The 27,885-nt window shown below is 53.4% G+C and overlaps 1 protein-coding gene and 1 pseudogene across 1 annotated transcript; one reads left to right on the forward strand and one right to left on the reverse strand.

Moving 5' to 3' along the window:
• Positions 1 to 79: 79 nt before the first annotated feature.
• Positions 80 to 27,885, reverse strand: NALF2 (NALCN channel auxiliary factor 2). Its single transcript, XM_021537752.3, has 3 exons — positions 27,088 to 27,885; positions 9,709 to 9,880; positions 80 to 9,203 (listed from the first exon to the last, which is right to left on the reverse strand). The coding sequence occupies exons 1-3, from the start codon at positions 27,868 to 27,870 to the stop codon at positions 8,794 to 8,796; spliced, it is 1,365 nt and encodes a 454-aa protein (XP_021393427.3). The 5' UTR covers positions 27,871 to 27,885; the 3' UTR covers positions 80 to 8,793.
• On the forward strand, positions 2,797 to 3,551 carry LOC116183640 (SAP30-binding protein pseudogene; annotated as a pseudogene).

The following is a 27,885-nucleotide window of genomic DNA, read 5'->3' on the forward strand; positions in this document are numbered from 1 at the left end:
TAGAGCAGGTTCTGGGGGGAGCCCCGTCCCGGTGGGACCCTGGCGGCCCCAGTGACACAGCAGAGACAGGGAGGAGGAGTTATCATCAATTCTTAACATTTTATTTCTTTACTGGGTTAAACAAGGAGCAGAGAAAACCTCGGCCCCAAAATACAACAGAACTGAAAGCATTACAGGTACAGAGACTATTGAACACAGAGAGTAGTAGGATAATATTTTAATACAACTGAATTATAGCATGGGATTGTGTTTTTGTTGGGTTTTTTTTGTTTGTTTTTTGTCAAACCAGTTTGGAAAATAAATGTAATAGGAACTAGTGCAAAAAAGTTCTAAACATGAAGCACAGTGTATAAAATGGCATAAGAAAACTGTCCCCTCGAGGACACAGTCACTTTCTTATGACAGAAGGGAGAAAGAGAAACAGAAGGGGGGTGGGAACAGAGGGAGGGTCCAGGAGGCGGAGGAGGAAAAGCTGGAAAGAAAGAGAAACCGGGCCGGGGGATTAGAAAGGATACTTTGACTTCAGCAATGTTGGTTTGTGTTTCACCACCACGCACTGTCACAGGACCTCGTTGGGGTCGGCCGAGCTCTGTCACCACCCACATGGCACAAGCACTTGAGAAGGGTTCGGGCACCGCAGCCTGGGCACTGCAGGGGTCACGTCCCAAGGTCCCCCCGAGGTCCCCACAGGTGCCCCCAAGCCCTGGGACACCCAGCAAGGCAGGGAGCCCCAGCTCGGACACGCTCCAGAGGGAGAAGGGCACGAGGGGCTGGGGTCTCCTCCTGCTCTCCGTTCCGACATCCCTCCTGAGCACGGCGTTGGCTCCCTCAAGGACCAGCACACGGAATTTGCTCCCAATTTCCTCCCCCAGGAGCATCTCCCTGTTGAAGGCATCCTGAGGCTGTGTCAGAACATGAGGCTCGGAGGAGCTGGATTCAGTTTGGGTTGGAACAGAAAACCAAAGCAAACCTCCATCAGAGGGATGGCTGGGGATCCCCAGGAATTCCTCCCAGGCATCAGCAGCTCTGATTCCCACGGGGAAGGTGTCCCTGCATTCCCAAGGTGTTATCCCGGCCTGCTCAGCCAGGATTTGCTCCAGCCTGTTCCCACCACAGAGCCACCCAGCCTCCTGCCCTGGAGAAACTGCCTGGATGCTATTTTAAGGAGAGCTGGTTGGAATTTCTTACAAATTGCTATTCTCTCCCAATCCGCTGCTGCCCCTTCCAACTCTGTGAGCAGAAAAAGTGTGATTGATTTTATTTTTTTTTTTTTTTTGCCTCGTTTGGAAAATGAAAGGTTTTGTGGGAAAGGACTGTTCTGGATGCATTTCTCAATTTGCAAAAAAAAAAAAAAAAAAAAAAAAAAAAAAAAAAAAAAATTGGTCATAATGATCAATCTGGCTTGTTTTGAGAAGTTTCAAAATTTTAAAAAAAATCACTTTCTGGCTCTTTTTGTCTTTTTGTTGTGCAACTTAGGCATGTCCAGTTCCCAAATACATTTAAAAATGGTAAAACCAACCCCAAATTTCATAAGCCAAAGCTAATTCTTGGGGTTTTTTTGTTGAGTTTCAGTTTATAACAAGCAGAGTTGTTGACCTTCTGGGCTGACAAAGGATCATCCTGAAGTGCTAAAAAGGCTGGAAACCACTCCTGGCCTGCCTGGAACACAGGGCCTGGAGATGTGGAGCAGGAAAGGGTGGAGGGACTGGGCTCAGGAACTCACCCATCTCCTGCCCAGGCTTTTGAGAGGGACTGAGAACTTTGATAAAACCCCAACAACTTTTAAATTTTATTATTCCTTATTTTTTCATGATCCTCAATTAAAAATGGTCCATCCCCCACCACAAACTTCCCTCTGCTCCCTTCCTCCTTCCTCACAGAGACATGCAGGGCTGAGAGGTCACCCAAAGAGTCACCTGGACCAAGAACACACCCCAAAAGAGCTGCTAAAATCCTTCCATTCCTGGAATAAAATGGACTCATGGTGGGAGCTGTGCAGCTCCAGGGCTGCTGTGATGCAGGAGCTCCGAGCAGGTTCCTTCTGTGGGACAAGGGATGATTTTGGGCATGTGTGATGGTGGTACCTCCAGCTGGGATGCCCATGAGCTAACTTTTGGACTGAAGGAGATCCTTAACATCCAACCTGAACATGGCCCTTCCCAGCTTTTCCAGCCTAGTTTAAGAGAGATTTAACCCCACAAAAAGCTCATTCACAGAATTCCCTGCCTGTCTTGGGTTAGTTACGATGTAAGATGTTACCAAAAGATAGGCGGGGCAGTGTTCTTTATCTCCTCCATGACTCAGCCCTGATAACTCCCTCCAGGGAAGCACCAGCCACTCTACAGGAGCCATCTCCACTAATGGGCACCAGGGTCCCACAGAATGACGTATTGAATTACATCATCCCATTGTGAGATGCTCCACCCAGGGGGAGGAGCCAAACATTCCCACCTGGATATAATCTGAAGCTGGAACACCACAGGAGCACTGCCACTGGACTCCCAGAGGAAAAGAGCTCCGTAAGCACCGCTGGACCTCCAGGGAAGGACCAGATCCTTCTAGAGGATCACTGCTTTGACAGAACCGCATCCATCACTGCATTTAATCGGACTGCTACCACCACCCTGACCGGCAGGCTGCCAGGTCTTCTCTGGCTCTATCAGTCTAAGCCAGTGTTCCTGTACGACTGCCTTTGCTTCCATTTTCCTATTAAATTGTAGTTCTGACTTGGAATCTCCCGCTGGTTTGCTTTCAAGCTAGAACATTTCTGGTGCCCACAGTGGGCACTCCTGGAAGATGGTGGCGGTGAAGCGCAGCGCTCTCTCCTTGCTGGAGGCTCACACCGAGGACTCGGAGCCGGAGTGGGACGGCGAGGCCGGCACGGCAGGGAGCGATGGGGAGAAAGGAGGCCTGCTGTCAGCTGGGTATGGAGAAGGTGACTTCACCCACCTGGATGGAGATGAGGAAGGGTATGAAGAGGAGGAGGATGGGAACAGCAGGCAGCCAGAAGATGACAATTCACAGACTGAAAAACCTGAGGCTGGTGACCTAAAGGAATTCCGAGAAGTGGAGGAAAGAGATCCTCAGGAGCTGAGTTCCTTCTGTTTCAGAGAGAGTGTGGAAGATGTCTCCAGATGAGATCAAAATCCCACCTGAGCCTCTTGGCAGCTGTTCTAACCAATTGCAAAAAGCTGTATGAGTGGAAAATAAAAGAGGGCATAGATATGAACTACATAATCCAGAACAAAAAGGAATTTTGCAACCCCAGCATCTATGAAAAGCTGATCCAGTTTTGTTCCATTGATGAAAGTGGTACAAATTACCCAAAGGACATGTTTGATCCTCACAGCTGGTCAGAGGATTCATATTATGAGGCACTAGCTAAAGCCCAGAAGACCGAGATGGACAAATTTAAGAAGGCCAAGAAAGAACGTACAAAGATTGAATTTGTGACTGGCATTAAAAGAGGTACAAGAAGAAGCGCTGCTTCCACAACCACAACATCCAGCACCACTGTGGGAGATGCCCAGAAGAGGAGGAGGTGCAAGTGACACATATTGAGGAAGGGTCTCAAAGAATGACTCATTGAATTACATAATTTCATTGTGAGCTCCCCCGCCCTGAGGGGACGAACCAAACATTCCTACCTGGATATAATCTGAAACTGGAACACCACAGGAGCACTGCCACTGGACTCCTGAGGACAAGAGCTCCATGACCACTGCTGGACCTCCAGGGAAGGACCAGATCTTTCTACAGGATCACCACTTCAGCAGAACCACATCCATCACTCCAACAGCCACCATGGAATCGGACTGCTACCACCACCCTGACCGACAGGCTGTCAGGTCTACTCTGACTCTATCAGTCTAAGCCAGTGTTTCTGTACTACTGCCTTTCATTTTCCTATTAAATTGTAGTTCTGACTTGGAATCTCCCGCTGGTTTGCTTTCAAACTAAGTACGCTGCCCCATCACTTTCTGGCAGAATCCAGGAATGTTTCTGTCCTGACATTGTCTCCACCAAGCCCTACAGGCATTCCCTTCCCAGACAGCAGCAGGAATGGGATTAGGATGAATCACAAACTGGGGGTAATCTGGGCTGTGGGACCTTACTTGCTATGGCTCTGTGGAAATCATGGAATCCCAGAGTGGTTTGGGTTGGAAGGGTCCTGCAAGATCAGGCAGCACCACTCCCTGCCATGGAGGGACACCACTGTCCCAGCTTGCTCGAGCCCCATCCAACCTGGCCTTGCACACTCCCAGGGATGGGGCAGCCACAGCGATCCCAGGCATCTTAACAACCCATCCCAAACCACGCTTGGTGCCACCAGAGGCCAGAAGGCACCTGCAGAGCTCAGCACAGGGACACTCCATGGCCTGGCCTCTCCGGATCCTGCCCAGGAGCAGCAGATATCTGGGATTTTCCCTTTATTCTCTTCCTCCAGGCGGCATCTGATCATCTCTCGGCCCCGCCCGCAGCCCTGAATGGCAGTGAATGAACTGCCCTGACATCTCCTCTTGAAGCAAAGCAAAATGTGTTGAAGAAAAACCAGTTCCAGATGTTTTCCCAGTGTTGCCAAGTTACTCAACATGTTCTGCTTTAGTTGTCAGATGCTTTCAAAGCGATTTCCCTAACTCCGAGCACGAATGGTGAGGGCTCTCCCTGGGAATCTTCTGCCTGGGGCTACCATGGATCTGTATTTTCATAAGAAAAAGACTCAGCTAATGATTAATGTTCCCCAGAGGAAGCGGGGCCTTTCTTTGGGATTTTTCTTCAGTTATTTTTAATTAATTTGTACAACTGGCAGCTACATGAAAGTGCAAAACCCGGGAATAACGCTGGACCCAACTCCTTTTGCTCCTTCTCTCTGCCCACACCTGGAGCTTGTGGAGACATCATCATCCCTCACTTCTCTGGGGATAAGAAATCCCCTCACCAGGGAGAAATGGCTGCTTCCCACTGGGAATTTTCTCTGAGCAAAGGGAAATTTGTCCCCTGAAGGAAAAGCTGAGTTTTACATATTAATCCCAACATGGGGCATCTTCTTTAGGGAGAAGAGATAAGATCATTGGATGAAAAGGACAAAGCCCCTTGGGTTTAAGTTCCTGGTAGGATAAATCATTTAGAGCTCTTGTTTTCCAAGGTGGCTTTGGGAATGTGGAAAGCATTTGGGATTGCAAAGGGCCCCTACTCTGGTGGACACAGGGCTTGGGGTGAAGCATCCTGGATACACAGGGTGAGGAAGCCATTCCCCTCCTTATCTAGACACATTCCTTCTTCGTCCAAGCACACTCACTCCTTTTCCAGGCACATTCCCTTCACTTTGTCATAAAAATAATGCCAGTGGTGTTAAGTGAGACAATGTCACCGTCAGCTTCCCGGGCTGTTCTCTCGGAGTGCAAAGCCAGAGTACTCAGGGATGGAGGATGAGTAGGTTGTAATGTCCAAAAGGCAGGAATTGCCTTGTAATGACCAAAGGCAGGAATTTTATCCGATGGGCTCCTGATGATGGACTGCTCCAAACACCACTTCCAGCTGCTCCTGCGCTGGGAACAGCCTTGTCTGGATCTGTTTAAGGAGATTGGAAAAGTGCTGAATGCAGCATATGGTGCCCTAAAACCACAGAACTTATTGACAGCAGCCTAGACTCACTAAAGATCTTCCAAAGCCTTGCTCTGGGAAGACCCAGCACTTTCCTTCCCCTTGTAGCAGGTAAAGTCCATCCCACGCTCCCAGATTGGATCTGCATCCTGTGTGCTCTCTCTGGCATCTCATCCTCTTGCGAACGCCCCTCAGGAGCCATGGCCTGGGAAACACATGGATCTCCTGTCCTGGGGCCCTCTTCACTCCTGGTGGATGAGGCTCAAACCTCCCCAGTAGCCACCCAAACCAGCCTGGTTCTGAACTGGCTCCACTTCCCAATTCACTGGGACTCAACACATGCTCCTGAACTCCCGAGCCTCCAGCTGGTGTTAGGGAAGGTGAAACTGTTTCTCACAGCTCCCAGGTTATCCCAGGAAATTCCTGCCAGCACACCATGAAGATGACTTGGGTTGTTGGATCTCACTCCTGCAGCTCTGTGGAAATCATGGAATGATTTAGGTTGAAGGGATCTTTAAAGCCCATTCTGTTCCACCCTCTGCCATGGGCAGGGACACTTCCTACTGGACCAGGTTGCTCCAAGCCCTGTACAACCAAGCCATGGACACTTCCACAGCTTCTCTGGGAATCCCACACCATCCATCACCACCCCCAAGCCTGGCTGATGCTCCATCAGCAGCAGAACACAAGGGCTTCAGGGCAGGGAGGATGCACATCCCTCAGGGTGGTGCTGGACCGGATGTGGTGCAGGGACTGGGGCCGGGCCACCCTGCGCCTGCCAGCGCTGCTCAGTGTCACACATGACACAATGAGCAGGGCCAGTGACTCAGGGCCACTTGCTGACGCACCACACTGGGCTATTCTTCTCTCTCCCGATGAGTCGCTCCAAGATTGGACACAGTCTATCTCTGAGAGGCGCCTGGAATTAGCTTAACTCTTGGCAGTACAGGAGAAATCTAATTTCCTTCGGGATCTGGCTGTTCTGGAGGCAGGGATGGGGCTGTGCTCCCTCCCCTGGCCTGCCTGGGAGCTTTTGCTCCTTATCAGAGCAGCTCCACAACTCACTGCTCACAGAAAACCAAGGGATTGGATCCCGGTTCGCAGAACTGCTCCATGCCCAGCTGCTCTGATTGGTGTAAACTAGGCTGAAATTATACAGATGTCACGAGGAACAGTCAAATGAGAGACATCCTACTTTTTGGGTGGCAGTAGCAAGGGAATCTGATCGGGAAACACTCTCCATCTTCCATGAGCACCACCCCAAAAACCATGGGACAACAGGATCACAGGCCTCATCTCTGCAGGACTTTGGGAACAGGCAACTGGTGGTGTGTAAACATCACCCCAAAGCTCTGAGATTCAAGTCAAAGCAGGAATCAAACATTCAGCTGCTTCTCAGAGCCTCTTTGGTCTGGAAATGGGCTGGAAATGTCAGGAAACATGTGCTTCCCACGAGATGCCTGGTACTTCCTTCTTCCAGCCGGGCAGGAAGTAGCTTTGCTCATGGGGCTCTGCTCACGGGGCTCTGCTTGGTTTTGCTTCATCTCAACAGACCAGAAACCACAAAACTCCTACACGTCATCAACTCTGGGGACTTCTTGAACCCTCACAGGGATCTGGGATCAATTTGGGATGCAGGACATTCCTCCTGCTCCATCCCTGTCTCCTACAGTGACCCTGCTGTAGGACCCTGCAGGGCTCTGCTGTAGGTTCCTGTCAAGAGCCAGCCTGGAAACAGAGGGACCATCCCATCCCCTCTGGGAGTAGGGACTGGATTCACACCCAACTTGTGACCTTGTGCTAAAACACCCTCTCTCCTTCCCTGCCCACACCCAGGACAAATTACAGCCCCTGGTGCCTGGCCTGGAGGCACCACCTCGCAGTGTCCATGCTGGGAACAGTTCTGGTGGGTGGGTGGAGAATTGGGAGTTTCCTAGGAAATGACCTGGGGATCAGATCCTAGGGATTTGATGTTTGTTTGGGGCTGAATCCCTGGATATGCTGAGCTCAGGTTAAAAAGCTACCCCAAGTGAGCCAAATGAGGCTACACCAGCCAGCACCTTGCCCAGCCAAGTCCAGCTGGGCTCCCAGAAATTTCCGGATCTGGGGGCATCCATGGATTGAAACTATTCACAAAAATGCTCCTCCCTAGCTGGGCTTTATTAGTGCCTCTTTGTGTGGGAGACTCTCCCTCCAAGCCAGATTTCTCCAGCCCGTTTGCCCAGTCTTCCTGCCATCCAGTCAATGATTTGTAGCTGGGAAGCATGGAAGGATGCCTTTGGGACTCCCTGCATCCAACTGTTGCCACGTGGGATCCCTCTCCCTCACAGCCTGTGTTCTGCTGGACTCACATCTCCTCAACTCCTCACTGAGACCAGTCCCATCAGCCAGGGAGGACAACAAAAAAGGTTACACCAAATCATCAGGACACTTTGCAAAGTGGGATGTGGGAATGCTGGGGACATCCCTCCTGCTCCACGGCTCCTCCCTCTCCTTGACCTCGTATAGAGGAGCAGGAAAGGCCAGGCTGGAGGACCAGGCTGGGATGCAGTGAGACCAACCCCGAGTGGTACCACAGTGCAGTGTCACAGCGTCCCACTCCTGTCCCCAAAAGCCATCAGCGAGGCAGCGCCACGCTGAGGACACCGCGCCCCACCAGGGTGGTTCTGCCCCGAGCCCCAGTGGCTTTTCCCTGGGACAGGAGTGGGCCAGGCTGTGCCGGGAGGTGCTGCCCCTCCGCCTGCTCCCTCGGGATTCAGACCCAGGAGAAAAGGAACGAGGGCTGGGCTGACTGTCAGACCTCGGCACGGCGCGGGCGAGGGAGGCGCGGGCACTCAAGGCACTCGCGGCAGCGGCCGGGGGACACCTGGCAGTCCCATGGGGACACCCTTCCATTCCCAGGGACCCCTCCCCTCGGTCCCCCCGCCCCCGTGCCGTTCCTGCCCTCCCGGCGCCTGCGGGCTGGGAATGCTGGCCCTGCCCAAACCCTTCTGGCGCCGGGTCCCGCAGCCCTGTGCGCGTTAGAGACTCTTCACCACGGGGATGCCCCGCGCGAGCAGCTCTTGGGGGATGTGCGGGGGTGCGTGTGTGCCACCCCCGATCCCGTGCCTCCCATTGGAGGAATAGCATGTGCCCCCCTTATGGGAAAAGATCTGGCGTTCTCCTTGGAGGTCGGCTCTGCCCTCTGTGTCACTCGTCCCGTGCCACGCTCTCCTCCAGGGCGGGCGGGGCCTCCAGGCCGAGCCCCCCGGCGCCGCCGTGCACGCTCGAGAAGGACACCATGGTGTGGAGGAGCATCAGGACCAGCACACACAGTCTGATCCTGCTGCTGCCGAGGCGAGACCCCGCAGAGACCGGCAGCAAGGACGGGGAGCGAGGCTGGTGGTACTGGTGGTACTGGTGGTGGTGGTGGTGGTAGAGGTGGTAGTGGTTCTGCCTCTGATGATGGAGGTGGGGGTCGTGGCGGTGGAAATGGAGCGACTCTGACGCCGTGGATTTGGGGGATGTGTCCTCGTTGCTGTCTGGGGGGTGCTCGCAGGAGTCCCATTGCACCTCGCAGCACTTGGCCTCCTCGTCAGGCAGCTGGTTCTCCAGCAGCCCTGCAGGAAGGAAGGAAGCAGGAGGAGGGGTCAGCGGGACACTGAGGATGAGGCTGCAGAGGAGGCGAGCCCTGGTGCCCACCAGCTATGGGATGGGCACACCTGAGAACCAGGACATCCAAACACCCACTGAGACTGGCCCCAGCATGTCTGTGAGCCTGCACACGCCAGCACGGAGAGTTCTGGGCTCCCCAGATCTTGCTCACAGCAGTTCAATATCCCCACCCTGCTTTAATCCATCACCTGCAGCTCCCTCCATGCTTTAGCTTTCAGTCAGAGGTAGGACTTTCACCTCCTGGGCTGAGATGTTGCTGTGCCCCCATTAACCCATTACCCCGTGCCCTTGCGATGGCCACGTTTTGGCATCAGGCAATGTTTCCACACCGCCCCTCCTCCCATCCACCCCGGCAAGCCTTCCAAACTCGGGGAGTGGCTTGGAATTTCCCCAGGGCTCACCATCACCCCCCACCCCCGCCGTGCCCGGTGTGAGCCCGGCCCTCCTTACCCGTACAGATGAAGCCAGGCAAACCTCCATAGATCAGCTCATCATTGTCCGGTAACACGAAGGGGCACCTGGTCTGCACCTCCAGGCAGTATTGCTTGCATGGGATCCGCTGCCGGCACTGCTGCTGGGTCACGTTGAAGTACTCGGAGCACAGCCACGCCTTGTAGACAGCCTGGGGGAAATCATGGAGAGGGACACGTCACCTCCCCAAGCACCGGGGCAGCTGGAGCATCGCAGTGCGAAAGGGGACGGGAGAGTTCCCAGCTCTTGTGGGAAATGCGTGTTGGGGTCATTTGTTGAACAGCGATGGATTCAAACAGCCCACTGGAGTGTAACAATGGTGGAACTCGTCTATCCAGCTAAATCCACCATAAAATAAAGCTAATTACGACACAGAATAATGTCCCCTACAGACAGGCATTGTGGCAGATTCTGCCAACACCATGGACCCAAGAGCTCAGTCCTTCACACAAAAATTCAAACGCTGCTTACCACCTGTCCCAGAGTGTCCTCCTCAACCTCAAGACATCTCACTGCTCTCCTGGGCAAGGGAGGGATTCTCACCTCCTCTAAAATGCCTTGGCCCCCATCAGCTCTGGACATGGGACAGCAAAACACATCATGGGCTGGTCTTCCCTGGAAATTTTCTGCTGGAAAAGCTGCTGGACGGAAGCAGCTAGGATGCAGCACATGCAGCCACTGCACCTCAGGCTTGTCCCCCTCTGCCACCAAAGAACACTTTCCTCACCTTCCCCACCAGGTCCTGGGAGAGATTCGTGATTCCTTAACATCTGGAGCTTCTGCTGTGCCATTTATTTTGGCTGAAGGGGGAAACTTGTTCATTTTCCGTGGATGTTCTGGCACGAGGATGTACCAGTAGTACAGGTGTCTCCATGTGCTGTTTACTTTCCTGATACTTCAAGTTGTGCTTGGCAACATTTCCAGAAGGAAGAGCACCCTGGGGTTTCAGCTGTGACTGCGAGGCTGTGCCACATCCCCTGCCTCTCCAGCCTGTCCAGTCCTCTTCCCTTCCAGCCAGGCATAGCCCAGATGGCCTCAGTTACAACCATATTCCCAAATTTCCCTTATCTCCCCAGAATCAGGCATGGGGGAAGTTGTTTTTCTCCACTGGCTGTAGCAGACAGGGAGGGAGAGCTCCCATTTCTCCTGATGTGCATCATTCCTCAGGCTGCAAGAAACCTGTGGCACTTCCAGCTCATCCATGAACTCATGAGGGCACGAGTGACAGCACCATGGTCATTCCACGACCACATCCAACTTCCTTTGAATCCAGCTAGAAAGGGCTCCCTGTGATTCAAAGGGAATGAGTTTCCCCCCTCAGCATGCTTAGAGAAACCCCTGCTCCACTTTCTTGCTGCATTTTCATTTTCTCGAGGCTTTAAACCCATCACTTTGTTTCCCCATGTTTTTCATAGATCCTTATCATTGTTTCTTTGGCCCACAGTGGTGTCTCAGGATTAAAGCTGGTTGGGAAATTCTTGGCAAGTTATTTTAATTTTTTTTTCCCCCTGGAAAATGCCAAATCATGAAAGCCAGATTGTTCACAGAATTGTGTTAGCTTTGGTGAAACTTTCATCCCAAAAAGTTTAATGGGCACCAGGACACAATTTATGGAGTGAACATTTTGGAGCAGTCACCATTATTGTGGCCAGGGCCGGCCCCTGGAATGTGGGAATGAAGGTGCTTGTTCTCCTTGTCCTGTTGGATGTTAATTACTGGGACACAGTGGAACAACTCCAGAGGAGGGAATGACTCTGCAGAGTGTGAGGACACAAGCAGGAGAGATTCAAGGTGTGGATCTGCATCCCTGAATATGTCATCCCTGGAAGTGTCCAGGGCCAGGCTGGATGGGGTTTGGATCACCCTGGGATAGTGGCAGGAGGTGGGATGGGATGGCCCTTCCAACCCCAACCATTCTATGACTGCGTGATCTGCCTGAACTGATGATTCCTTAGAGCAGAGGAGGGAGAGGCCATGCTCCAGAGGGGCCACAACCCCCACTGCAACACATGCTCTCCCTGATGGCCTCTGCTCCCTTGGGGACAGCATGTGGAGCAAGCAGACAGGACACAGCTGGAGCCCTCAGTGGGTGGCACACAGCCCTCTGCAGGCATCATGAGTTTCTGTCTGTTTGGAAAAGCAGGACCTGCCACTGCTGATGTGGAACTTCAACAGGATGCACAGGAGGGTTAGAGAGCTCAGGGGACAGTGACACCTTACTGTGATGGGACACAGCACCAGGGGGTGCACAATGGGCTCCACAGCACCCACTGACTGCTCAGGATGTATCCAGAAAGGCCATATCCTTATTCCAATCTGAGCACTCAGCAAGTCCCTGCTGTTGTTTCCACACCCTCCAGACACACTCATGTAATCTGGAGCAAAAACAGAGATAGGCCTTATTAATTACCTTAATTACTTGGGGTGTCTTTAGAGCAACAAGGAGAGGGTGTCCTGAAAACACCCTGACCCTCTGAGAGTCCGGTAGCGAGCAGCTGGATGAGCTTCTCCTTCTCCTGGTGACCATCCAGGATTTTAGACAGCTGGTATGAATGACCTGCTTGAATATGAACTGGCTGATGTCAGGTGGGTGAATTTCTCCCAAAGCCATGAAGTTTTCAGGATTAAAATCTGGATGGATGAATTAAACTACAACCAGCGTGCAGTTTAAAGGGGAATTATGAACACAGGAGTTGGATGGACATCACCGGTGTCCCCTGCCCCATCTGGGATGGACACCCTGCATCCATCCCTCCAGCTCAGCCTCTTTTCCAGACCTCATCTGTCTTAGGATAAACATCTCCATCAGTGGGACTTCCTCGTGTTTCCCAAGGAGGTTGTTTTACAGCACTTATCTCGCTGCCTACAAGTTTTCCTTCATACTTGACCTACATTTTTCCATCCAAAAGTTCACTCCCTTCAATCATTCCCTCCACCATTCCCTCTCCCTGCTCCATGTTTACACATCTCTAATATTTGCAGATGTCTCATGCTCCCCCTTTAGTCACAACTCAGACGAGCTCAGCTGATTTACTCACTCCCATTTCCTGCCAGTCTTCTTCCCAGCTCTGACTCTCCCACGCTGCTTCCCAGATCCCAGTCACATCCCAGCTCCCACCTGGGCTCACATGCAGCCCGGCATGGAGCTACACTGAGTGCTCCAGCAGAGGATTGTGGGTGTCACCTGAGCTGGCCCAGCTCCAGATTTGGGTGGAAAAGGCGGCCAGAATAGGAGATTTCTCAGAACTTGTAGGAAGATGACTGGGTTCACCCTGCTCTCGTGTGGAAACAGCTGGCACAAGCAGGCTCTGCATGGATCCACACATATCCCCCCTAAAATGTTTGTGATGATTCCCATCAGGGAAGTCTGGCAGAGGGTTGGGGGTCACACACACAGACATTCCATTAATTTAGTGAAAATATGGAAGAAGACACTGCAGGGAGCTGGTGATACTGGGGAGGGCAGAGCTGGAGCACTCATCCAGAGCCTGAACCAAGATTCCCTGGCTGCCTGCCATTCTTCCTTCCCTTTCCAGAGCACCTGCCTTCCCTGAGGAAAGCACTGACCCCAGCCAGCGCTTGCCATTTCCCTTGTGGCAGATCCTCCAGGTGCTGCAGCAGGAATTCCTGCAGCTCTGCAGGATGGAAACTGTGTACTCAAAAACAGAGACATGCAAGACCTGCTGGTCCAACAGGGCTCTCCCACTCCACTGAGATCAGGCTGAGATGCAGGTGGATCTCCAGGAGATCCCAGTGTCCTCCCACCCTTCACCCACACAGATCTGTATCACAGACAAGGAGCAAAGTCCCTGGGATGCTCAAGGTTTTGGTATCTCCAAGCTTACCCCACACAACCTCCTTAGTTCTGCTGTTAAAAAGGACATGTTAGAATTTAGGACAGAAGAAATGTATTCCCTGCTTACATCAACTAGGAAAGCTCCCTGGTTTCCATCCTTGCCCTCTCTGGATTCTTCAGGAAGTGGGCTGGGTTGCAATCAGTATTCCTGCCATTTTGGTTTGGCTTTTGGCAGATCTCCAGCCTGGCCAAGTAAATTAGTGACCTCAGCTCCAAAATAGCTCCAGTTTGGTGCCCTCTTCCTGCATTTTTAGCTCTGGAGGACTGGCTGCATGACTCTGAGAAAGCACACAGAATTTGGCTGCCTAGGAAAGGAGCCAACTTCAGACACCCAATTTATATGGAAGAGACAGGCTTTGGAATTTTGCAGGTGGGATAAAAAACCTCATCATAAAAGACATTTAAAAAAAAACCCAAAATGAATTGGACTTCTAATAGTGAATTAGGCTGTCTGCTCACACTTCCAGTGGGATCTGGAAGCAGCAGTCAGAGGGATGGTGCTTTCACAGGGAATTCTGTGCCAAATGGGAGTTCTTTCCTGCCTGCACTATTCCCTGCCTCCTGTCACTACCAGGACAGCATTCCCCATGAAACAGCTTTTCCAAAGTCTTTTTGCGTTCTTAGGACTTCTGCACAAATTTGGCCACTTCAATGCCAGTCCAGTGGCTGCCAGTATCTTGGAAACACTGGCACTGCCTGTGGAACCAAGGAGCAGGAATGGAGCAGGAATGGAGCAGCATTCTCAGGACACAGCACCACTGCAGAGGATGCAGTGCTTGGGATAACTTGGATGCCCACTGGGAATGCCAGCTGTAATTAACACAACAAACTGTTGTTTTCCCATTTGAACAGGAATCAATGCTCAGGAAGTTTCCCCAAGGAAAATCCTGCTAATGGCACAAACATAACAAACCCTTCTCATTAATTACTGGCAGAGGTTGGGGCAGCATCCCCAGCTCAAAATCCACTTCTCTGGAAGGGGGAGATGCAGTCTGGAAGACAGAGAGGGAAACATGGAGATTTTCCCTACAAAATAACCTCAGAAGGAGACTTGGGAGCGTGCTTGGACCAGAGGTGAGGATCACCCTGGAAGTTGGGCCCTGCCATCATGACTCTCCTCCTTTCCCTCTTCTCACTGGGTGCACCCAGCTCCCAGCAGGGAGGGGAAGAAAAATTCCTGCCTGTCCCTGCCAGACCCCCGGCCTGGAGCAGCCCCCTCCCCTCTCAGAGCAGTTCCTGGGACTCACATTTCCATCCTGGTCTGAGAGGAGCATCTGGAGTGGCTGTGCCTCATTAATCTTGGACACAGGGAAATGAGCACTGCTAATGAGCTGCTCGGGCAGCTCTCCAAGCTCTGGCACATGAGGATGCAGTGCAGGAAGCAGGACAGGCTTGGGGGGAAAGAGGAGCCCCCTTGGATGGCAGAGGATTAAGGGAATACTGAGGTCCAGGGCCAGCCAGGAGGAGTCACAAACACATCTGCAATGTCCAATTACCACTGTATTCAATTAACTCAGACAGTAACAATGTGGAGCTGTTTTTAGGCTTTTTAAAAAATTCTCCTTGCTATGGGCTGTTCCAACATCATCTCTCGAACAGCTGATTTTTGGTTTCTTTGATAGATCTGGAGTTGCTATCCCTGCCTTGACACATTCACATGCTCTGGGTTAGGATAGAGGGGACAAAAACACCAACCCAACCCTAACCCCCAACAACTGGGCAGGATTATGGGATTTGTATTGTTTTTCCTTCATTTTTAATATAAAGTTGCCTTTTGCCTGGCGATGACAGCACTGGAGCCGCAGCTCCTCCGTTTCCCAGCCAGGGGAGCCTCTGCCCATTGTACCCAGCTCCAGCGGGCACTGGGATGGGGCTGCCAGCAGGAATGCCTGGGACATGGATGGGGATGGGGGAATGGGGATGGATGCACACAGGCTACAGGGAACAGCACTGGTGGAGAATCCCAGCTGGAGTGGGTGTTCCTCAAGCACCACTGGAAACTCCACACAGAGCTGCTGGGTTGGCTGGCACGTGCCCATTCCAGGCTCTCCATTACCCTGCAGCCCACTCCTCTCCAGGGTTGGTTTTCTTCTCCCCCAGCCATCCTACCCATGATATCAGTTTGCATCCTGTTTGTTGTGTGTCGTTCTGGGCACAGGGGGTCTGGGTCTGGCACTGACCAGGCCCATCCTCCAGGAAGGTCCTGGGCAGTGGAACATCCTCTGCACTCCCAAACTGTGCCTTCCCACCTACCTCCCACACCACATATCCCTTGACCTGAGTGATGAAGTCACTCCCAAATTACCTGGAAGCAACTTGTCAGAGCTACTCACTCACCACTCCATCACCTCATAAGCACCTGATAGTTTTAAAGTTTAAAACTTTTCATTTTCATTTAAAAATAAAGCATTTTAGCTTTAATTCCCAGTTCTTGGATTAAAGAGACTGTCTGGATGCTCCTTCTTTTAGAGGGAAAAGCCCCAGATCTGAGACACACAACCCAGGCTGAGACACACAAACCCCAGATCCTCATAGGTCAACAAAGAGAAAATAGCTTTAAAATGTGACCCGCCCCCCCACACACCTGGCACACTCATGGCCCAGGTAACAACTGTCACACTATGTCACGATATCAGGCAGCTCAACACATGCCTTGGGAAGGACTGGAGTGGGAAAGGATGGAAGAACCAGTACCCCAACCTGTCTGCAACCACACACACACACCCCCAGCACCCACAGGTGACAGGGGGTGGCAGTGCCAGCTCCCAGCCTGTGACAGCTCCCAGCTCTGGATAGGAGGTGGCAGTTCCAGCCCTGGGAATGCTCTCAGGGGACAAACATCACAGTCACAGCCTCCTGGCTTTGCTCATCTGCTCATGGCACCAAGGGCTGCTGTGTGCAGAGCCCAGGGAAAAGCCTGGTCTTATCCCAGCAGATGCCACACTGCCCTTGGAACAAGTCCAGGAGGAAGAGCTTGTGCTCGTGGTTGTACCAAAGCAGGAAACATTCCCTGGAAGAGCAGAGCTTGTGGACTCGCTTTGGACACCTCTGACAGCTCCTGTGCTGAGGAGACAGAACACATGGCATCCCAACACGGTCATGTGCCTGTGTCTGTTGATTAATCACAGTAATTAATGGCACAGCTGGATGAACAGGAAGGCAGTGACCACTGCCAGGCCCTCCTGCTTCCCACAGCCAGTGTCTGTCTCCATGCATGTCACAGGTTGCTCCTGCCCAGCAGTGTCTGCAGCCCTTTCCCTCCCACCACAGCTCCCACTTTTCCCAGTGCAGGCTGGGATCTGGCTGGAGGTTACCCCTGTCCAGCCACCCAGCCCTGCCTGACCACTCCTACAGCCCCCAGCAGGAGACTCTTGATCCCACATCACTGCTACAAAACATCCCAATTCCCATGGAATATTTCCATTTCATTATCAAACTCCAGCTCGGGGTAGATGCAGCCTCTCTCCAAGGGGGTGAGCACGGGGTGACAGTGCTCTGCCCACAGATGGGAGCTCTTATCCCAGCATTCCTGATGTCAGTCTCCTGTTCAGTCCCCCCTCCTCACATCCTGGGTGTGTTCCCTCTACTCACCCTGGGAATTCCCTGGCAGTGTCTGGCACACGGTGGCCCAGCCCTGGTGGGCTGCCCATGGGCACAGCTGCCAGACCCCAGGCACAGCCCAGGAGCACGGTGAGGCCAGAGGGACCAGTATTCCCAGGCTGCAATTAATCCAGTCTGCTGCTCTGTGCTCTCCTTTCAAAAAGGGTCCTGGCTGGGCTTTAGAGAAGAGCAGCTTGTCAGGAAGGTGAGGCCAGCTGGAGTCTGGAGGTTTGTGTGGGAAGGGGGTGGACACCGGGAGACAGGGACAAGCTGCTCTCCCTGGCATCTGGAAGGCTCTGTCCTTGTGACACCATATGGTCATGCCCCAGGGTGGAAGAGGGGAGGCCAGGCCTCCAGTTCCAGGGTGTCACCACACTCTGAGGAAAGTTCTTCCCAATATCCCATCTCACCCTGCCCTCTGGCAGTGGAAGCCATTCCCCATGTCCTGTCCCTCCATCCTTTGTCCCAGGATCCCTCTCCAGCTCTCCTGGAGCCCCTTTAGGCACTGGAAGGGGCTCAAAGGTCTCTCTGGAGTCTCCTCTTCTCCAGGTGAGCACCCCCAGCTCTCCCAGCCTGGCTCCAGAGGGGCTCCAGCCCTGGGAGCAGCTCCGTGGCCTCCTTGGGACTCACTCCAGCAACTCCATCCCTCACCTGCCAGCCCCCAGTGGGTCAGATACCAGCCCATCCTACCAGCCCAATGACTTAAAAAGTAATTAAAGAGCTCTGAAAAACTGAAGCTGAACACGATGGAGTTTAGGACAGAGGGAAAGTCAGGTCCCTGCAATCCATTAGGATGGCTTGAGGAATTCACTGCCATTAGATCCTGCTGCAGCCAGGGGCTTAGCAGGATTCAAAAGTGGATTAAACATTTATACAGCTAATGAGAACATCCTGTTACATTAGATAGGATATAAAAAAATAAAGGCGAGACACTTCAGTGCCACGAGCCATAAATTACCCACCAGTGATGGGGGCGAGGGAGATGTTTCTGCGCTCATCCCCCTCCCAAGGAAGTGGTAAGGTTGGAAAATTGTTCTCAGGATGGTGTGAGTGTCCAGCCCAGACAGGGCTTGTCACAGCAGGACTGTCTTGCATCCAATGCCTATAGAATGGCTCAATCCTGTACTCTGCCAGGAGCTCCCTGCACAGCATACTGTGAGGTGCCACATGGCTTGAGTGGGAATGGGACAGGATATAAGGCAGCAGGAAGAACCTGGTCCCTCGTGTCATCCTTGTGCACCCCATAGAGATGGGCAAGCAGAAGGATCTGGCCCATCCCTGCTCCCTCATGGAGCAAACAGCAGCGAGACAGGAGCATCCCAGCTCCTGGGCACTTTCCACAGTCACAGGGAAGTGCACAGTTTTCCATGCTCATTCTGGGTCTTGCAGCTACCTCAGCTTGTGCCCACAGGTCCCTTAAATGCAAGCAAAAATTATTTTGAGATGCTTATCAGCAATCCTGGCAGCTCCTATTGCTGGAGACACACAACAGGCCATGGCTCATGTCAGACCCAAGAGCTGCAACCTCTGGTTTTCTCTCCCTGGCTGAACAGCACTTGCAGAAATCTCCCGCTCCCTTGCAGGGGAGGAAAGCCCCAGGCTAACTCTCAGTCTGCGTGGTGAGCAGCAGGCAGCGCTCCCGGCTGGCATCGCTCCTCAGACACAGAATCCCAAGGGATGCTCTGCTGAGGGGAAGCCCATTCCTGCTGCTCTCCCCTGCAGCGAGCCCAGGACAGGCTGGGCTCTCCCTGTCCCTGATGCTCTGCAGAGTGGAAGTGCCTCCCCTGCATATCCATGAGTGAGGGGTGTTGGAGAGAGGTCCCAGGACCACACTCTGAGCCAGGCTGCCTCCCCAGAGCTCCCGGTGCATCCTGACAGTCTCATCTGAACAGGGGAGCAAGGAATGATGACAAACAAGCAACACAGCATGGCAGGAAAACACTGCTCCCTGCACACACACACAGACTGTGGATTCTCCCTCACCGCATCCAGCTCCACGGAAAATGACACAGAAGACAACCAACTCCACGGAATATGACACTGAAGACCAAGAGATCAGGGAGATGCCCAGGTCTGAAGGGAGTTGAACTGACTACATTAAAGACACAAACACGGCTCCTGCTCTGCCAGCACTGGTCAGTCTTTCCCAAACTGTATCTGTTATCTGTTCAGAAAATTTCAAGAAAATTCCACTTGCCTCCTCTCCCTCTGTAACCACCAGCAGCGGGGAATGTTTGGGACTGGTGCCTGTGGGCTCAGGGTGCTCCAGGTTCCCTGATCTGTGCAAAGCCAGGAATCTGGCACACCCCTCACCAGGAAAACCCCCATCCCAGCCACTTCCAGGCCCCCTCTCCAGCTCTACCTTTGCTCTCCTGTCTGTCTGCAGCCTCCACCCACCAGCAGTGCTGCAGAGCTGCCATGCAGGGATGAAATTCCAGCCAAGATGCCAAACACGTGTGTCTGTTACTCCCAAGAGGACGAGCAGGGCAGGTGGCATTTCCTTCTCCAGCCAGGACCAGAACACCAGGATGCTGGCACAGGCAGAGCTCTGGAAAACCAAATCCTTGCCAGGTGAGGCCATTTCATGCTGCTTTTTTAACAGTGGCCACGTTGGTAGCATCTGGGGGTGTCAATGCTGCCAGCACTGCTCTTCCTGTGACACCCCAGGAGCATGGCTGGGAGAGAGGCCCCAAGGAAAAGCCAGGAGCTGGGAAGAGGAGCGAAGCTGAAGCAGGCAAGCCATTCCAGGCAGGCAGCTGCCAGCTCTGCCCACGGGAATGGGGCTGGAGCAGCATGGACAGATGGCTACTTCTTGCCCAGGCAGCCTCCGTGTCTCATTCACAGATTTGCTGTCCCTGAGTCATTGCCCTTCAAAGGACAGCAGAGCTGAGCTCCTGCGTGAAGCCAGGCATGAGTCGCATCCTAATGGCATCCCGGTGACAGCGGGAATAGCCCCCGGCAGCCAAGTACATCCTGCCTCTGCCTCCTGCCTGCCTCCCACCCTGGAGGGCAGCTCTGGAGCCCGCAGCAGAGGAAAAGCCTGTGGGGCACCCCTAGGGACCGGCCTGGGGCTGTGGGATCTTTTGACAAACCCTCTCTGTGTGGGATCCTTGGCACTGCCCAGCACCGGGGTCAGGCCAGGCCACGTGTGAGCCTCGCTGGGCAGAACAGCTCCTTTCCTGATGGAAAAGAATCTGGTCCTCAGGCAGGGAGGGACCAGGTGAAGCCCGTTGTGAGGGCAGGTCCAGTTGGGTTCAAGCAGACACCCTGTGCATCCTCTCCCACCTCCTGGTGCTGGTGTAGGAGGTGGTGCCTCCTCTCCCTGGGATGGAAGTCAGCGTGGCAGCAGCAGATCTCTTTGTCCATGGGGAGCACGGATCACTGCCTGGTAGGAAAAGCAGCGTGGCAAGACAGCCCTGATCTGGACAACCACAGGCAGCCTGTGACAATGGATGTGCACAGCAAGGGGGGTGGGGGTAGTGTTGTTTTCCCAGATCTCACACTTTGCTGATATTGCACGTGCTGCTGAGCTCCTGACTCCCAGAGCCTTCCCGCACCACACAGAGCAGCTGGATACTTTCCATCTCCAGCTGCTGGGTGGCATCTCTGAGGAGCTCATCCACCTTGCTGGTGAAGCCCCTGTGTCCACCATGCTCCCAGGGATGGGCACACATAGAGGAAAACGTGGGCTTGCATCTGGCATGGATGGCAGCAGGCACAGCTGGGAGCACATGGAGCAGGAACCGGTGCCGGAGCCTGTGGCACCTGGAGTTACTGGTGACAGTTTGATGGAGAGAGATGTCACCCTCCCTCGCTGTCCCTGCACCATTTGCTGACCTGCCTGTTGCTCCATGGAGACCTGCTGCTGCCTTGGGAAACTTGTGGGCTGTCCCTGCAGCACCACTGACAGACACAGGTGAGGACAGGCAGACAACAAGGACTGACAGACAACCAGAGCAAAGAGGCAGCCAAAAACCACCCAATATCCCTCTCATTCACACCCTGACCCCACCAGAGGCCACTTCACCCCACAGCACCTGTGTAGGTTCGGCCTCCAGCCCACCACACACTCCCAGGCAGCTTGAGATGTCTCCAAGCAAACCTCAGGACTGTCCAAGCACCATCTGAGCATCTCCACTCCCAGCTGGCTTGCAGCCCTCCCAAGTCCCAGGTACCACTGGCATACCTGACACCTCCACATCTTTTATTCCAGGGGCCAAAATCCTTCCATCACTTCAGCTTTTGTTTCTCCTGCTTTTCAAGTCTTGAACTCAATTTTCAAGCAGAGGAGGTACCAGACACAAAGCACTGGAATTGGGCTGTGCCAGATGTTGCAGCCACAGCACCTGCAGACCAAACCCACCATGATCCTTTGGCCCAAATTATTTATACAACTGAACCACATCTTTGTGCAAAGCTGCAAAAAATTCCCTTTGTTCCCATGGAATGGGTGGGGAACATGGAGCTCCACACTTAGCTAAGCCTGTGCATGTGCTCCTGCTCAATCTGCCAAATGACTGCACTGATCTGCTGGAATTACTTTCCAATTCACTCTGGAACCTTTTTTCACCTCATGAAACACCTCACTGGCCAGGCTGGTTCTGGAAAAGCTCTGGAGCTGACACAAGTGTGTGGGAGCAGCCTCTCTCTTCCTGCTGCTCCTAGTGCATCAAATGCTCCACAGGAGACCAGGTCCAGGGTGCAACTTTGCAGTCAGCCTCACTGCTAAAGTGACTTAGCAACCTTAAAAAACCTAAAGCAACTTAGTAACCTTAAAAAGCCACAAGGTTTTGGTGAAGCCACTTTTGCCGTGGTTCTTAAGGGACCTTCCCTCTGTGCAAGGAGCCATCCAGGCTCACAGCAGGAGTGTATCAGGTTTAGCAGCACTTTGGATAAGCCCAGACCAAGAAAACTCAACTTGGGCTACTTTTGTGAAGGTAAAACGCTGCTTTGCTTCCCACAAGAGGTGTCCCTGGCACTGGGATAACCCCAAGACATGGTGTTCCCAAAGCTCCTGGTGCCAGCAGGCTTAGGTTTCCAGAGGATATTCCACAGGGAGGGGTGCTCTGTATAGATGTTGATTGCTGATTAAACAAGAGCTATTCCTGGTTAAACAAGAGCCAGAAAACAGGACCCCAGAGGGTACTGAACCTGGGCACTGGGGATTTGCTCCCTGCTCTGTGTGGGATGTGCCAGGAGTGATGCCAGAGCAGGAACAGCCTCCATTTCTTACAGCATCACTGTGCACCTGTGGCACAGAAACACCAGCAAAGCCTCAGGAGTGAAATCCTGCCCTGCTGGGGTACTGGGGAAACCAGAGGTGCAGAACCAGATCCCACAGCCACGGGCCCGTGCGCAGAGAAACCTGATAATCAAATCACATCTGAGATGCTACAGCTCCTGTCCAGCCCAGCCTGCCCAGCTCTGCTGCCAGCCCCCTCCTGCCTGTCAGCCCTTCTCTCGCCACAGCTTTGTTTCTTGCAGCCTAATGACTCCTTAATTCTGCAGGCTTTGTCCCATAGATCTTGATTTGCCCCAGACCGGTGGGAGGGAGCACTTTTGGGAGCTGCTGGGGTGGGAGCCAGCATGCAGAGCTTGGCCTTGGCACGAGCAAAGCTCTCATCTGGTGTCTGAGCTGAAGGAACACTGCTCTTTTCCTGTTTGGAAAGATGGGAAAAGGCACAAACAAGCCCTAAGCATCCCTCAGGGTATTGCTTTGGAGGGATAGTGATTTCCTCCTGCACTAAGTCCTGCAAAGCCTGGGCTGACAGTTTGAGTGCTGCTGCTGCCCCACATTTCCTGATGGATATTCAAGTCCAATATCCATGTCTCTGGCCTGTGACCTCCTCAAGACCCTTTGGAGGATGCTCCAAAGTGTCCCCACAACTGCTCGGTGCACCAAGTTCATTGTGTCTTGCAGTGACAAAAGGTACAAGTTACACAGCAACAGGTGAGATGGAGGTGGCTGGCAGCTGCTCCTGACTCAATTAATGAGTTTTCCCTCTTATGTTCAGAAAAACACAGGTGTTTTCCACCTTTTATCCACATCATCCCTACCAAGCACCATGACCTCGTAGCTGGCAGGCAGATCCTTGCAGCACCTTGCAGGTGAAATGTATTTGAGAAGATTGATGGACCTTGTGGACCCACTTCCCTCTCCTCCTGTCCACAGGATGCTGGTGCCCCTGTCCATGAGCGTCCCTGTAGGAACCAGACCCCCAAAATCCCACCAAATGGGAAATGCAAACAATAAACCCCAGAAGTGCGTTTTCATGGTTTACTGTCTCTCAGCCACAGGGATTTCTGGTGTTAGTTGGAAGAGTAACAAATGAAACATTTCCAGGGAGTGATTTGGAAATTGATGGTGCTGCAGGGGAATAGCAACATATGCAGAAAGTGGGATCTGCCCAGGAATGATCCCCTAGCAGAAAATAAAAAGGGAGTATATGACAGCACTGAGTAATCTCAGCAGCTGAATTACACACAGACCCCACCATTCCATGGGATTCCTATCTCCCAGGGGTACTTTGGTCCAGTCTTCCCCAATCTCGGGGCACACAGGGATGTTGCAGACAGGTAGAGAAGTAATAAAAGAAAGGCCTCATAAAATCAGGCCTGCTCTGTTAAATTAATAGCTAGCCTGCCATTTCTTCTAAGTGCAGCTAGTACTTTGCAAGTTCCCATGTGAAAACTGTCTGGGTATGAACAGTTCTTTAATGTAACAACTTTTTTGGGTGAAAAATAAGTGCACCTGCATGAACATTAAATCTGTTCCCTGAGAACCCACAAAAGAAAAATGTAAACAACCTGAACCTTAGCACATACACACAGATCACCTTCTGGCCAGCAAATGAAGTAGTAAGAAAACTACCAGGTAATAGATGTTGCAAATGAGGTCTGTTAAAACTGTATAAAATAAGTTATGTGAATAAAGATTTGGCTTTTCCCGCATGAAGAAAATGGAGCTCAATTGATTTATTCCAATAGATGAATCTGGGTTTGGGGTGCCTAAGATGCTGTTTCCCCTCCTGGCAGGACCTGACTTTTCTCACCAAACCTGAGGACAGCTCTCAAGACGATTTAAAAGAGCATTATGTGTCTCCTGAAACCAATCCACAACACTTACACGCTTCCAAATGTTTAGCTCAGGGTGAAACCTGCTGCCATAGGAAGGAACTGGCAGCTCCAGTTGGGATTTGGTGTTGCTGTTCTTTGAAATCAGGTGGAAGAAAGAGCCAAAATCACCAGAGTGGTTTGGCTGCCACAGAGCTCCCTGTGAGCTGTCTACTGAGCCACAGCTCTTAGGCACCAAATTCCAGAGGGATCTGTGGCTCAGCAGAGGGAGGCTACGTGCAGGTGAGCTGGAGCAGCTGTGCTTCCTCATCTTCAATTTTCCAGCTGCTGCTACAGAATGGCAGGGATGTGAATGGGATGCAGCACTAACCCTCCACACTCAGCCCTGCTCCCACGGTCCCATGTCCCAGAATTATCATTTAAATCTTATTTCTCCAGTTCCAGAGCTCCTGAAGCCAGAATCCTGCTGTGAGGGCTCTGCAGGAACTCTCACACTGGCCAAGCTGCACATTCCACTGTTTTCCTCCACTTCTCCTCTGTTTTCCTGTTATTTGCTCTCAGATGTTGTCACCATCAAGCAATAGCTCTGCCATCCCTCACAAACAGATTTTATCCAGCTTCTGGATGGGAATCACAAATTCAAACTGCTTCAAAAATCCCACCAGCTACATTTTTCCAAGGCAATGAGTAACTGTAGTCCCTGCTCAAGTCCAGAGGACTCAAAATCAGGCCAAAACTCGCTCATCACCACACTGCTGGAGGGGTCTGGTATTAGCCTCAATTCACAGATGGAGAACAGCCACTGAGAGGGAAAAGCTGAGTTTCATGGATGCGAAAGGCTGGAGTGAATGGTCTTAAACAAAGCAGCCTGATTTATCAGGAGCAACCAAAAGGATGGGAGCTGGTTGTAGACTCGGGCACTCCCACAGGAATTTCCCAGTGGCTGGCCCAGGGGAGTGTGCACAGGTTGTCCAGGCTGCTCCTGCCTCCTGTTGCTTCCCAAGTGCTGCCTGTGGAATGCAAAGTTGGAGCTCACAGGTGCTCTAAGGATGCACTGACACGACACAGAACCAGTTTGGAGGGATGGGTCCTGCCATTACCTCCAGCTCTGCACCTCCCCACAGCACATTTCCTGCTCTCCCATCAAGGATGTTAAACCCAGGGATACTTAATGGAGACTCATCAAAGCATGGTTCTGTTTCTACATACTTTGGAGTCCCAACATAATGATAATTTTCTCACCTCTTTTGCTTTTCTCTCTGGATCTGCCAGCAGAGATGGAAGCTAAGCCTGAAGTTGGAATGTTTATGCTCCACCAGACATGGCACAGGGAGATCCTGATCTTGCTGGGCCCCTGAAAGCAGGAGCAGCACAATGGACAGCACCAAACTCCCTGTGGAAGTGGAGCAGCAGGACCAAACTACTCAGAGCAGGCTGAATACCACGTCCCTTGGAAACCACAGGCAGAATTTGGGAAGCAGACTGTAATTACCTGCCTGGCCCAGGCCCAGAACACAAGCACAAACTCCTGCTCAAACCCGGCTCCCCACAAAAGCGACCCTTGGAGTAGTGGCCAGGATCTCACCAATGTGCCCTTGGTGAAATGGACACCACCTCGGTGTCCCAGTGCTGCTCTTGGTGCTGCTCCCACACTTATCCAGGGCATGAACATCACTTCAAGAGCTGCTCTGCAAATCCAAGTGTCCCTCAAAACTCCTGTCCCAGAAGAGGAGCAGCCAACCCTGTGGTACTGCCAGAGAGGAAGCTCTGCCACCATCCCTGTGGGGACAATGCTGTCACATACCCCAAGACACAGCTCAGAGGAAGGGAAGCAGATGTAATTATGGAGACCATTGCACTTCCCAGAGGTGATGCCTGGAGGGAGCATGCACAGGTGAGTCAGGCAGCTTGGAGCTGGTGGAAGTTGAAGGCACCACAGGGTTGTAAGAACGGAGCATCCAGCAGAACCACACTGGGGGTCCGATGGAGATCCAGCCACAACTCTCATCTGGGAGAGGAGATGGCTCCATACTGAGCCATCCATACTTGATCCCATTGATGCTGGGAGACACAACCAACCCACCAGCTTTCAGAACAGGGACTGTGCCCTGGGGCAGGGGACAGTCAGTGACACTGGGGGGAACGCCATGGTGGGAGGCACATTCCAGCACCCCTGGGCCAGCTCCTTGGGCAGAAAGGGTGTAAGAACTGGAAAACAGCTGCTGCATACAGGGAAGGGGCCTGGAACCACGGTTCATCTCAGGTCACTGCTAGTCTAATAACAGCCAGGCTGAACCCTGGGTTGTCCCAGGAGCAGCAGCAGGTCTGAGGCAAAGGTGAGGGGCTTCACACATGCCCCAGCTCAGCCCCTATGTGCATGGGGGTGTGCACAGAAAGGGATGTGGGTAAGGCTAGTAGGGATTGGGGTGTCAGGAGTGAGGTAGCATGTGGGATTGGGGTGTCAGGAGAGAGGGGTGATAGGGTGTCAGGATTGGGGTGTCATGAGTTGGGTGCTCAGACTGCGCTGGGAGCAGGGTGTTGGGAATGGAGTGTTGGGAGTGGGAAGACAGGAGCTGCCTGCGTGCTCACAGGTGTGAAGGGATGTGCAAGTGCTCATTCAGGCCAAGTCCTGCTTTGCCTTCTCTATCCCACCACCCTGTCCCAGCCTTCCCAAGGGCTGCAGACCTGTCCCACCACCACTGCCAGGAGAGGTTTGGGGAGCAGAGGGAGACCCCAGCCTGCAGGTAGGTGTGAGAACAGGGGGACCACGGCACCCCCACACAACCAAGCCCGCTGTGGCCCAGCTCACCCGGGACGTCCCCTCGTACCTTGCAGTCCGTCAGGCAGGATCTGACCGAGTACTCTTCCGATTGCAAGTACTTCTCCAGCAAGAGGTCGAACTCCTCGTATTTTTCCTGAGCGTGTTGGTCCAGCCGCTGGTACGCCTGGACGCAGCTGCTACAGGCCTCCCCGTCCAGCGCCCCGGCCGCCGCCACCACCAGGTCCACCATCAGGTTGTCCAGGCTGCAGTCCAGCCCGTCGGGGCCGGCCATCTCCCGCAGCAGGTCCCAGATCGTGTAAGTATCACAAAAGGAGAGGTTGAAGTTCCTGAAGTAAGCCTGCAGGAAGGTCCTTTTGGAGGAGGGCGAGGCGAAGAAGGGCGCGGCGGCGGCGGCGGCGGCGGCGGCGGCGGCGGGGGGCGAGCGCAGGGGCGCGCCGGGGGCCCGCGGGCGCTGCGGGGCGAGCAGCCGGGCGCACGCCGAGTCCAGGTCCCCGCGGGCGGCGGGGCAGGGCCCGCCGGGGCCGCGGCTCAGGTTGCCCAGCAGGGCCTCGCAGCTGCCGCCGCCGCCGCCGCCGCCCGCCGGCTCGGCCGCCAGCAGCGCCCGCGGCCCGCGGCCCCGCGGCCGCTCCCGCGCCCGCAGCTTGGCCCCGGCGCAGAGCCACAGATGGTCGGAGAGGAGCACGGTGAAAAAGAGCAGCGAGGCGAGCGACAGGCGCCATTTCTGCGCCCGCTCGGGGTCGGCCACCGGCTTGTCGCTGCGGCGCGGCGCGCAGCACACGGCCCCGCCGGCGGCGCCCCCGCGGGGGGACATCCAGGCGCCGCGGATCATGCCGGGGGCGCGCGG

Source organism: Lonchura striata, chromosome 4A, assembly GCF_050655825.1.
Source record: "Lonchura striata isolate lonStrDom1 chromosome 4A, ASM5065582v1, whole genome shotgun sequence".
NCBI classification, from domain to species: Eukaryota; Metazoa; Chordata; class Aves; order Passeriformes; family Estrildidae; genus Lonchura; species Lonchura striata.